The sequence below is a fragment of the Larus michahellis genome, chromosome Z (assembly GCF_964199755.1).
Source record: "Larus michahellis chromosome Z, bLarMic1.1, whole genome shotgun sequence".
Classification (NCBI taxonomy): Eukaryota; Metazoa; Chordata; class Aves; order Charadriiformes; family Laridae; genus Larus; species Larus michahellis.
Window position 1 is genome coordinate 2,619,131 of NC_133930.1, and position 12,779 is coordinate 2,631,909.

The 12,779-nt window shown below is 43.3% G+C and overlaps 1 protein-coding gene across 2 annotated transcripts in view; it reads right to left on the reverse strand.

Annotated features, from left to right (window-relative positions):
* ME2 (malic enzyme 2) overlaps positions 1-12,779 on the reverse strand; it is a 33,716-nt gene continuing 20,937 nt past the window's right edge. For both annotated transcript variants that reach the window (XM_074570777.1, XM_074570778.1), the window contains exons 6-16: positions 12,104-12,265; positions 11,526-11,629; positions 11,068-11,177; positions 10,861-10,958; positions 9,723-9,836; positions 9,516-9,630; positions 8,205-8,347; positions 4,464-4,566; positions 3,766-3,836; positions 2,962-3,060; positions 1-2,588 (exon numbers count right to left, since the gene is read on the reverse strand). In XM_074570777.1, coding sequence (XP_074426878.1) covers positions 2,439-2,588; positions 2,962-3,060; positions 3,766-3,836; positions 4,464-4,566; positions 8,205-8,347; positions 9,516-9,630; positions 9,723-9,836; positions 10,861-10,958; positions 11,068-11,177; positions 11,526-11,629; positions 12,104-12,265 — 1,269 coding nt within the window. In that variant the 3' untranslated portion in view covers positions 1-2,438. The remainder of the gene's footprint in view (positions 2,589-2,961; positions 3,061-3,765; positions 3,837-4,463; positions 4,567-8,204; positions 8,348-9,515; positions 9,631-9,722; positions 9,837-10,860; positions 10,959-11,067; positions 11,178-11,525; positions 11,630-12,103; positions 12,266-12,779) is intronic.

The window sequence follows — 12,779 nt, forward strand, 5'->3', positions numbered from 1 at the left end:
GATGGATGCAGATCTTTATTTTTGTAAGACAGAGTTATATTTACGGAGCGATTGCCCTGCCTCTGCGATCATTCTCAGCCGGGACACAGGATCAGTGCATGGGATATTTTAGTTACTCGTCTGCCTAATTAGTGTGTTGGCAGAAATGAGGAAGTGTGCGTTCCCAAGATACTTGAATCCAATGATGCAGAACTCCACTGACACACTGCAACAGGCTTCAGCTGGAGCCGAATTTTGCGGAGGTAAAAAGAATTTGTACACTAAATAAATAATTTCTCGGTAAGATCACAAATTTAAATACAATAAAAACCAGGCATAGCAAAAATAGATGAAAAAAAACATTCTTTGTAAAAACACCGTACGTGTGTGTTGGTCTTTTTTGTACATATACTTACATATACAAGTTGCAAACCACGTACGTCGCCCAATTTGGCGACGTCGCATTTCAAGCCCCACCAGACAGCACTTTACCACAGTTTGAATATGCAGTTGTTTCCCCCCCACCCCCCACCCCAATCACTATTTTCTGTGTTTATATAATCAGTCTTCTCTCCTCACTTAGGGAAAGCCTTCCCAAAGTTTACTGTTGTTTTTATCTAACACATCAACTTCGTTTTAAAATCAGAGCCTCGGCAGTAAGCAACAGAGACCGTGTCGAAGGCGGTTCAGAGACTATTTTCCCTGTTCTATTTTGGGCCCATTCTGCGGAGATGGCATTTTCCAATATAAACGAGGATACGAGAGAGGTGCTTGCCATGGGTAAATCCTGAGCAAGCTTTACTTCATCATCTTTTTGGATTCTGGCTTCAAGTTTGCCAGTATAGCCCTTTTTCTTCTATTTATTTATTTTTGTCCTTTTTTGCCTTGAAGCAGCAAACTACGGAACAGCACGTAGTATTTATTTCTGTTCCTGACATACTATTGTTCTTGTTACAGAGACCAGATTTAGAGAAGCCACCGGCTGTAACTATCGCCGTGCGTCCTCGCCCGCTAAAACAGAATAATGGAGGGCACTCAAGCCAGATGCGAACAAAATGAAAAGGAATGCACAGCGTGGTATCTATATCAAAGGTGCAGTAAGATTCACTGCAAGGAAAAATTCAACTCTGCAACATGTTTAGGACTCACGAACTGGATAAAGGCAAACACCAAAGTCTTTTTACAATCCCTGAACGCCCTCCCAGGGATCCGAAAACTTGATTTTGGTTTTTTTTACACAAAACCCCTGACAAACTAAACCTGTAAATGGAGTGAGGGAGACGAAGTGATCAACTCAGAGCATCTAAGATCTTTCGAGTCCTGTATTCAAACTGAACATACCGGACCGAGACCACAAAGAAACGTTTCAGTCAAAACTTCTGGAAATGTGCGTGTCAATAGCTGCCTGGACCACTTTCTGCTTCAGCTCCATCACCTGCATGGGGCGGCGGGGGGGGGGTTTGTTCGACATGGCAAACAAGACCACCTAGGAGTTTTTGAGTCAGCGACGTCATGAAAACACCACACACAAGTCTTTTTGCGAGAAAAAGGGTATGCAAGGGAGAAAACAACTTAGAACCTTGAAAAAAATTAACAAACAGAACAAAAATCCTTTGGTACATCACCCTGGAGTCCACTGAAGAAAATCTTGTAAAAATCTCTAACAGATTTCCCTAGATTACTTCCCATCCTGCCTTTACGTGATATAATTTATTACATACCAGCGGAGCTTTGTTTTTAAGTGCTATTAAGCGATTCATATTATTTTTCAGGCTTTCCAAGGATAATTTTAACTAGTTCACATTTTTTCCTGATAACAGATTTTACGCAACGATGGAAACACGGAATACAAACGTTCCTGCAGATTCTACGTGTGCGCACCACGCTGCTCTTCAACGCGCAAAGAAACAGAGCGGCCAATGCCACAAGGAAGTCTGGACATCTTTAAACATCAGACAAAACAGAAAGCCCATTAGACTGTTAAATTTGTCTTAAGCTGTCCTTTTTTTCGTTGACAAATGCTCTCTGGTGATGTCACAGTGTGACAACACTACGACAAGTAGAAGACTGATTATTAAAAGCAGAAATAAATCATTCTGAAAGTCAGCAGTGATGAGAGAGCTATAGTTCATCGTCAAACGCACGTAGCGAAAATATCATTAATGGAATTCTTTAGTGCGGTGCAGGTTCTAAGCTAGAAATGCAATATCATTATTTAAATTAATTTTGGAGAGCTCTCTCATTCCCGTGACAGATGTCATTATCCGTACAGTTTATCAGGTCCTTGGGAGAGTGGGGAGAGATCTACGCCAAGTGAAAAACAGGGTACAAGGGAAAAAAAGACAACAAAACGAGCGAAAATAAATTACAGGACTCAAAGATCATGATTTTAACTGGTCTGAAAAAGGGATCCCTGCAGAGTAGAACATACTGCCTGAGGAGTGCGGTCTTCTGATGCATCAGTGAACCTTAGATTCAGGCCAGTCATACACATCTGGCATGAAGGATTCATATTCGTAGGTCCAAACCTTTGATCGAATGTAACGGTTCTTGTCCGCAGGCTCAGGGTAATGGAAAGCCATGTTGTTTGCATACAAAAATTCCATAACCTGAAAAGTTAAACCACCGTGCAGTTTGTGCCTTTTACTACATTCATGTAACATCCACGCTTCCCCTGCAATACGTTTAGGACTCACAAACTGGACAAACACCAAAGTCTTTTTATAATCCCTGAATGTCTTACCAGGGAGCTGAAAACTGGATTTCAGAAACCAAAGGACCATAATTTTGGCCCATCATCATTGCCAAACGGAAGCATCCAACAAACCCAAGTTTTTTCTAAGTATCTTTTAGGAAAGGCACAAAGAACTGGGTATTTTGTGCCCAAGCGCCTAGTGTTCAAGGGTCATACGGTGCGATTCAGCAAGTTAACGTACACATAAAACACTCTTGGTACAATCCACTCTTATGCTTCATACTCACCTTGACAGCAATATAAATAGAAACTTCCCTGATATTAGACAGTGGAGGATAAAGTCTTCCTTGTGCAAGTTCTTCATCGGTCAACTGTTCTGTCAATGCCTGAGTTAGAGAAACAAACAAACTCTATTTATGGCATCCCGAATGGGATCAATAACATGTTAAAACACCTGAGAGAAACAAGTTGTGATGTTCTTACTATCTGAGCGCTCCCAAAGCACTACAGTAAGGCAGTTAAAATCTCCAAATTCTCAAAGATGAAGTCTGCAATCTGTGCCCGTACCAGCAAATTCTGCTTGTAAGCATTGAACAAAATGAGATCCTACTTTTTTGGAGGCTGAACTACCCATAACCACGGAAGTTAGAAGGGCGTAACACGCCTGCAGGACTGCCCATGTGGTTTGGCCAGTTAATTCAGTGGTTACCCCAACATGGTAGGTGCTCCCGCTCCGGAGTGGAAAGGCAGGAGAGGACGGGAGCCTGGGGACCACGTGCACCCCCGACCACACCACCAGCTGGGGAACCCAGAGCGGGGCGGGAGGAGGTGACAGGTTTGCTGCCAGACCTATGAGGCTGGGAGGCAATTTACACCCCGGCAGATTTCCCGTTTGGGATGAAAAACTAAATTTGCAGTGGAAGCTGGTATTTTTCACGATTTTGTTTGATCAAAATCCATTTTGGTTTTATTTTTTTTCCCATCAGGGAAGGATAAAACAATCAGGAAACCAGAGAGTTTGAGCGAGATTTGAGAAATTGCCCATCCACCATCGTGTCAGAAGCCACAGCCTACTCTGCTTCCACACTTACCTTAGCAGCCTCTAGGAAAACCTTATCACTAATATGTCGAACACTGCTGAGGATCACAGCGAGAGCCACGCCTACAATAAAATTATTGCCAATTAGGGCCACATCATTTTAAAATATGCAGCCTGCTGCCGAGAAGCTGCGAGTCATCTAGAATGTTAGTTTTAAAAATATTCCCATCGCTTTCGACACACGTTCGCGTAACTATTACCACGCGTGCTAGTCGTTTACCGTAATAGGTGGCTTTTGACAAGGGGTTGGAGCTTAACAGCTCAGGGAGGAAAGGGAAAGAAAGAGGAAGGCAGAGAAATATCCCTAGTGCTTCTTTTGCACCCCCACTTGTGCGGACAGAACTTCAAGAGGAGCGTATTGACACTTATTTTCTCCTTCCCCCCCAAAACAAGCAGAAAGCCCGTAACGCAGCAGCTTTCAAAGCCTTTACTAACACCCTTTTATTCTCTTAGAAATATTCAGGGGGGTGAGCTCACTGCGTGCATGTCGCGTATATAGCTGCACATGCCTAACATCCATCCTTAACCGATTTTCTTTCATTCATTCTTCTGATGGAGTTCTCAGCTTTAAATGCTGGTAACGCCTCTTTCATGCTGCTTCACTAACTGCCTAGTGGAGCAAGGGAGCCCAAGAAGAGGTGCTAAACAGCCTGGTGTGAAAGATTAAAGGAAGATAATTTTATTTATTACCTGGGAAAATATAAGCATTGTTTCCTTGGCCTGGCTTGAAGGTTCTTCCATCTTTCAGAGTCACCAAGTCGAAGGGACTGCCGCTGGCAAACAAGCAACGACCCTGTTGAAGACAGGAATAATCCCAGTCAGGGAGGTCCTGAAGAGCCAACAGCACGGAGAAATCCAGTTGTTATGAAATACAGGGACCCGTACAGCTCCAGGACTTGAGTCAGGAAGGTACTCGACCACCCAGCCAAATGCAAAAAGGGTTCAAACTGGGTTCAAGCACATACTTAAATCCCTTGTTGCCTCAATTTCTACAATCCCAGAATTACAGCAACCAAACCCCCTCTTTCCAGTAGGGCCTGGAAGGGATACAAGAACCCGTAAGCATCCGCACGTTTCTGCGGCAAACATGTGGAAAGCAGAAGAGGGAAGGATGCACATTGAATGGTGCAGCTTTCTAAGGAACGGAATTATCTGTTTGTTTTACCATGCGTTGTTCTTTAAGCCAGCAAAGACTTAGGGGAACTACTCACACACAAAATAAAGTACTTGTGTGTTAATATGGTTATAACCATAACCATGTATCAAGAACCATGGCCACAAGCCAGGACCCACCACTGTAGGGACCGGACAAAACCAGCTGAATAACGGCCGCTTCCAGAAGGAGACCGGACTAGAAGGACAAGAAGAAAAGGTCATTTTTTTCTGATGGGTGGGAGGACAAAAGGAAGGACTGCTGTATCATGCTTTTATTGCCGAGAGCTCCGAGAGGAGTGAATAATGCGGTTTGCTTATCCTTCCTTTGCAAAGGATTTTAATCAGCACAAAATATTAAAACAAATCCAGAGTTTGGAGCATGATATATACCCTCCAGACAAACGACCCTTTCCTCAAGCGGTAAAACCCCTGTAAGCAAAAAAAAAATCTTTACTTTCTTTTGAGTAACAGGTTTAATAACATTACTTTAAAATATTTAAGGCTCCCCAGGACCATTACATTTTACCCAAAAAGCTAAAGACTCAGGAGCTGCGCTTGAATGTAGGGCATACCCTTGACAACAGCCTTTTTGTGTAGGGAACAAAATATATGGATGCGGTCGAGGACAGGCCCCAAAGACAATGAAAATTAAAACCCAACAAAAGCCCATGAAATGCACACTGGCAGAGGGCACTAAAGCACGGTCAGGCTTTTACAGGTGCCATCTAGTGGAAAAAGAATAAGGAATAAAAGGCTAGTGATGATCTCTTTGTTTCCTTATTGACTTCCCAGTTCAGCCTAAGATTTCACACCCGCCAGGATTAGACGGTTCCCGAGGCCAGGAGACACACGGGGTGACAGCTCTGATCCCTAATTGCCTGACAAACTTTGTTAGTTAAACGACAAAGTAAGTAAAGTCGGACAGGATTTCCTAGGTAATTACCGTATCTTGAAGGGCAAAATATATATTTTGAAGGGCAAACTACGGATAAACTGAGTACAGTTCAGAGAACTAAACGGCATTATGAAAACAAGTATTAGATATTTAGGACAAGAGGAAATGGCCTCAAGTTGCGCCAGGGGAGGTTTAGGATGGATATTAGGAAAAATTTTTTACACTGAAAGGGTTATCAAGCATTGGAAGAGGCTGCCCAGGGCAGTGGTGGAGGCGCCATCCCTGGAGGTATTTAAAAGCCACGTAGACGTGGTGCTGAGGGACATGGGTTAGATTAGTGATGTTTTTTTATCAGTGTGAGGACTCGATGATCTGAAAGGTCCCTCCCAACCTAGGCAATTCTGTGATTCTACGCAGAAAAGTCTAAAGGGCTAAAAGAGCCAGAAATATTACAAAATTTATTAATAAGGACTGGAACAAAGTTACACCCGTTCATTTACTGACCAATAATATCTGACTGTCCAAATAACCCATGTCTATACATAACGACTTATGGAAAATCATGAATGAAAGGACATATGCATCCAATACAGGAAAAAACCCAAAGATCCTCCCTCTCTCCATTTGGCACAAACTTTCTAAATAGCACGAAGCTCATGCAGGTACTTCAGTGAAGGCACGTTACCACACCTGAATCTAACCAGCACCATCCTGCTTCTGCACCTGATAGCGACAAACCCCCTGAGGTCCAACTAAGACACAGCCATGGGGAACAAGTGAGCCTCTTCCCTTAGAACACGTATTGCTCTGTTGATATTCTATAAAAAGTGCAAGCAAAAATTAAGCTGATTCTCCCTTTAACAGTGCTGCTGGCCTCCTTCAGCCTGTAGTTTTTACATTTATTTATGCCAGCTGAAGGCTTGGCTGTATAACTAACTCTTGTTTACTTTCTATCCAAGATACAGGAACTTAATTTTACAAACTGAAACACTGCCCAACTCACTATTCTGGCTAACGCAAGATATCCAAGAGATATTAAACCATCTTCCTTTGAAAGCGTTCTCGTTTACTACTAAAAGCTAAGGTCTAGATTTTGTCCAGAGGCTGTTATTCCTGCCCAGGGCTCGCTCTGGACCTGCAAATCTCTGTATTAAGAGTTCCCTCCAAGCTGACGGGCCCAGTAATACAGACGAGAATCCGTGTGCCAACTGGAGATGACGGAGTTCTACCCTTCCCGCTGGGAAGCTGAGGTTGTAACGCTGGAAACTGAACCACACTAACAGTGGAAGGAAGGAGCTCATAGCTCCGCATGAAGAAACAGGGAAAGATCTTCACCTGTTCATTTCCACATACGAGTCATTTAGTTTACGACTGTATTTAAAAAAGAAAAGAAAAAAAAAAAAAATGAAGTCTTTTCCCAAGTTCCACCCCTGAAGTCTGCAGAGAGGCCCTGTGGATGGCAGATACCACAGCGATCTGGAGTCTGCAGTGTAAAGGAAAGGCATTACCAGCCAAAGTGTTACAGCTAGTGCTCTGCCTGCCTGACGCTCCCCCCTTGCCCCCACCTCCTTCCCCTCAGGCTCTCTTCAAAGAAGTGCAAAAGTTGCGCAGAAGGATAAAAGACGTGCTTCATTAAAAGCAAAACCAAGGCAGTGTTTTGCACTGGTGATAATGTTATTAAAAAAAAACAAAACCACCCCAAAACCTCAACCAACAACCCCCCAGTGTCATGGCTTTGAGGTAATGGTGCAGAACGAGGTGTGTTTATTCTCGGTTCGCTCATGTCGACGTTTGGTGGTGCCAGTGTATGAGAGACAGACGCGGCGAGAGGGGAACACGAGGACAGAGGGCCACGCCAGACTCCTGCACTGGAAGCACAGGTCCTCACGGGTCACCGTTAATTACCCAACTTCTGACCTGCAGACACTAGGAAATGACCGCGTGCAAAGCAGAATTCTTGGATTGATGCAAGGACGTTACCTGTTTTATGGACTTCACTCAGCCATTACGTTTTAAAGGTTGCACCTAGTCTCTGTTGTGCTGTTAACATCAGGTGTTTCTTTAAAAACCAAAATAAGCACAAAGCGTGGTGGAAAACAGTTAATTGAGCAAAGCTACGATACGGTACCTGGTGGCCATTCTTTTACAAAGTAACAATATTTAGGCTGTTTTAAGCTTTGCAAAATGTTGTTATTTTATTTTTTTTTCTTTAAATATCGAGGCTTCTTTTCAAATCACCTCCATTTCCTTTTGCCAGAACTGTATTATTATGTCAATAAGTCCGAGCAACAATAAAATCATTTGAGTTCCTGCATTCTCACACTCAGTAAAGAATTCTATCGCTAGGTGCCAAGAGGTCAACATTTCTAAACTCTACCAACCTCTGTTAGCGTATACGCTTCCTCTGCTGTGCATTCAGCTTTCACTGTAGGGTTACTCAGTGCAAATATTATGGGTCGCTCATTGATAGAGGCCATTGCTTTGATCACATCCTGAGAGAAGAGCCGCCCAGCGCCCGCAACTCCTGAAGTAATGGAAACACATAAAAATAGAATCAATATCGGACTGCCTCAGGGCAGATGACAGCGCCTGTAGATTAAGTTCATGTCGCCCCTGAAGTCTCCCGCTCAGAGTAAAGCATCGCAGGCTTTTCTAGCAGCAGGAGACGGAAACCGGGCACCGCTCTGTTAGCGGCTGCTTAAAATTCTCATTTTCACAGGAACATCTAATTAATGTGCTCCAAAAGCCTATTTAACATGAGGGTTTTTTTGTATTTATCTGCATAAAGAACACTTATCACTGCCCTGGATAAGCAAGCAGGAACGCCAGGCTCTCCAGAATGATTCATTCCAGCTGGTTGTTAACGATGCAACGCACATTCCCTTGATATTGGTATTTCTGACCCCACCCAAACACACAGGTACAAATACATAAAATGGTGTGCATGTGTACACCGGCTACAAACTTGAGCGACTCGGCCAAAAAACCCTTTTCTTTTCCAAATAAATCATGTGCAAAGGAAATTGCAGAGTTGTACCAAGAAATACCTGTAATCTGACCTCTGCAGACAGCCAGAGTTATAAATCAATACCGACGTATGTCAGTGATTTAATAGGGATTGGTGATCTGCGGTATGAAACAGCTCCTTCAAGCCATGCTGCTGGCAGATTCTGGCCAGAAAAGCTGACTTGGGGAAAGAAAGTCAGAAAAAAATTTTAAATCACTCAAATTAGGGAACTGCTGTAAAGCAGAAAATGCAGCGTTTGTGACTGCTCGCTCTCTCCCTTGCTGCTGGGGTAGGCAATGTGTCTGGGGAAAAAAAAGGTTCTATTTTTGTCTTCCTGGCTCTTAGTGCCCTTCATTACAGTTTCAGTTCGTTGTGGCCATGCAGTCCCTGAGAACATGCTCAGAGTTTTCTAAGAAAGGTCCAACACCAGCTGGACAAGGGTTAGAGGAAGCAGTTAAGAAGGACAGGAGATGCAGAAGGAGCACCGTGGCTACAATGAAGGATGCACTGAGAGCTAACCTGCAGCTCAGTATATCTTCAAGCTGAAAACTGACCTCACAATTTCATTTTATTTACAGGAGAAACGCAGATCACTGTCACCAACCTCTTTGGAGCCACGTTAGCAAATTAAACGCAGCAAATAACCAAATGATGGAAACACAGAAACAAAAATAACCTTACTTACCAATGATAGCTGAAGGCCGAAGTACATTCACTGCCTCTACAAATGTCTTTGGTATCTGCTCTGGAGCCTGATGTGTAAACGGTTCTTGGTTGGAATCTACCTTTTGTTCTCGGCCCTATAGATAAAAAGTTGATTCTTTTTGTGAGAAGGACGCGGAAAGCGCTGGCTATCTGTATCGTGGTATTTCAAGGCACGGTGCACCCCTACCTCAACCAGTAAACCGTATTTGTCAAACATCCATATTCTCCTGTAGGCCTCCTCAGCAGAAACGCCGCTTTCCATCATAGCCATAACAATGAGGTTCGCAATTCCCAGGGCGGCCTTGTGGATAAAAAGAGCTCTGATTTTTAACAAGTCACAAAAGAGGTCTGTCATCGCGACCACCACCCTGTTCAAGATCCCCACGAAAATCATGGAGTCGGCTCTGAGACACAAGCAATGTTTGCGTAAATGGGGACGCGCTCCTGGGATCAACAGTGTCACGTTTTCAAGGAAAAGAGGGAGGTGGCTCTTCAGGGTACTGTGCCCCCCTGCCTGTACCAGTTCCGCACCCACAATAAAGCACCCCAACCGGACAGTAAGCGCTGCAGCCCTCCTGTCGAGAAACCATGGCCTGGTGTTTCCTGCCCAGCTGCTTTCCGAACCTCTCTCTGCTCCCGCTGCCGGTGAGACAGGCCTTGCAGACAGAGGGCAGAAAGTGGATGCTGGCAGTGCTCCCCTCCACGTCCCTTTTCTTGGCTTGCTGCACATGCTGCTAAGGCTGGCAGGAGAAATAAGGTAGAGGGAAGTGCAGAGCAGATCTCAGGCAACAACACACCATTGGCCAATTACTGCAATCTGGACCTTCCCCAGCTGGAGAAATTTTCCGCTAATTAAGTTACTTTGTCAGCACCACAAAACATGCTTCTTGGTATATCAGCAAAATTGCTTTTGTCAAGTCCTGACACTGCGGCCCCAGTAACTAACTGGTGTCTGCTGCAAGCAGCCACTTGCTGAGAAAACAACTGTGTAACTTCTCTCCAGTGCTATAAAAATTAAGGGATGTTCTTCCCCCCTTTTTTACTAAATCATAAGTTGACAGTAAATTCCCCTTCAACTACGCAGAAGTCCCTGATGCTTTTTTTTAAGTCCGTGTGAGAAAGTGAAAAACTTGAGTCCTTGCAAATATTAAACTTTCAAATAATCGTCTTTAAGCAGGTAGTCCCTTCTGTTAATGTATTTCAGCTGGCTTTATATAAAAAGTCCTGCAATGGAATTCAGAGAACGTGAATCTCCACAAGTCCTACGGTATCAGAAAATATACAGTTAAATCTTTTGTTGTTCGAGAGCCCTTAAGAGAACTCACCTCTCCTGCTCCAAGGAACAGCACTTTCTGCTCTGCAAGTGGTTTACCGGTGGCTTTCTGTGCTGCCAGCAGTCCTGCCAAGGCCACTGAAGCTGTCCCTGTAAAAGCAGGACAAATCTAAGGAGAGGTGAACAGACCTACGTGGAAGATTATGGTTTCAGGCAAGGGTTTTGCATATATATTAAGGAACACAAACAAAGGCTATACCTTGAATATCGTCATTGAAGGTACAATATTTCTCTCTGTATTTTCTTAAAAAGCGAAAAGCATTGTGGTTTCCGAAGTCTTCAAATTGGATAAGTGTGTTCTGGCCATACCTACGGAACACAGCAAATATTCCTATCACTAGACGCATGAAGAAATAAAATCATTTCAAAACAAATCCTGCGCATAATCAATTATCTTTGGAAAGATGATGTCCTCAGGCTTTTCACTGCTTAAAACAGTTCCATCTCCGTTCCATGCATATTTAACAGATAACTACAAGCAGCATGTTCCAGGTCACAGAGAAAATCACTACAGAGCCAGAAACACAGCCGTGCCTCTTGACTTCTAGTCCTGTCCTTATTCCTTAAATGACTGCTCCAAGGACAGTGTGTTATGGATTATTTTTTTTTTGCCAGCAGTTTTGGACACACTTCCGTGCAGAATATTCAGTGTCATACCTGTCTGTAATGGCTTCCATAAATTCATCAATTAGGTCATCGTAGACCTGCGAGCGATCCCTTTTTTGGTAGAGGCCCATATAAAATGGATCTTTTAAGAGCGTCTGAAAAAGAATCAATCAAAGACAGCAGCAGGATGAATCACTTCCTCAATATACACTTCCCAGAGTTCACGGGCACACATTTCACACCAAAGATACTGCATTTATATAGCCACTATAACTGCCTCCAGTCTATATCACCCTTCAGTAACTTCAGCTGGCACTTGAGGTTGGTGATGGCGGCTTTTAAAATGGAACAAATCAATACTGTGAACAATAAACTGCTTTAATAAATCTGATTCACATTTCCAGCTTCTTCAAGTCAGGTCAACCTGACTGTCTATTTTACAGCGTTCCAGCATTCAAATTACTTCCAAATGCACCATTTCACTGACAAATTAACTGGTGGTACAGTGAATTCCAAATCATTCACCCTTACATAAAATATTTGGGTTTATCTTAAATAAAAGTGCTCAAATAAAAATCTGCTCTTATAGTACTAAATACTGTTAACAGACAAAGTTCAGTCATACTCACTGTATTATCAGTTCCAACATCGATGCACACAGGCAAGCATTTATCCGGATGTATTCCTGCACAGGCTGTATACAAACACAGTTTTCCTACGGGAATTCCCATCCCATACACACCTAGGTCTCCAAGACCCAATATTCTTTCTCCATCGGTGACGACAACAGCCTGAAAACAAAAAGCAGGTGAAATTATATATGATTACTGAAATGTATAAAGTTTAGTGTACTAGCAGTTGTGCTTTTTCCAGGCAAAAATTCAGGTATATTTTTTACAGTTAAGGAATAAATTACAAGGAATATTTGACTCGAAGCAATAATGCCTAATGTTAGAATCTGCTATGCTCCTTTTTCTTTGCGGAAATCCACTGGTCAAATCCCTGGAAGCTAAGTAGGAAGAATCCAAGCCGCCGTGCAGAAAGGCAGCTTGTAACTTGGGTTTATCATTTCGTGTAAATCCAGACATCAAAAAGTTCAGATAAGTATCATTCACCTCATCTCCCCTTGTGGTTCTCGACCCAACTGGGTCATACTGGTTTTTAATGGCAAAATCTGGGCCTCCCAACTACCGCTTCTGTGTCCTAACCCGAGGACAAGATCACCTCTCCTACTGCTATGTAACACAATAAAGTAAAACCCGGAGGGGCATTCCCCAAAACCTCCCCAAAAGGTAGAACAATGAA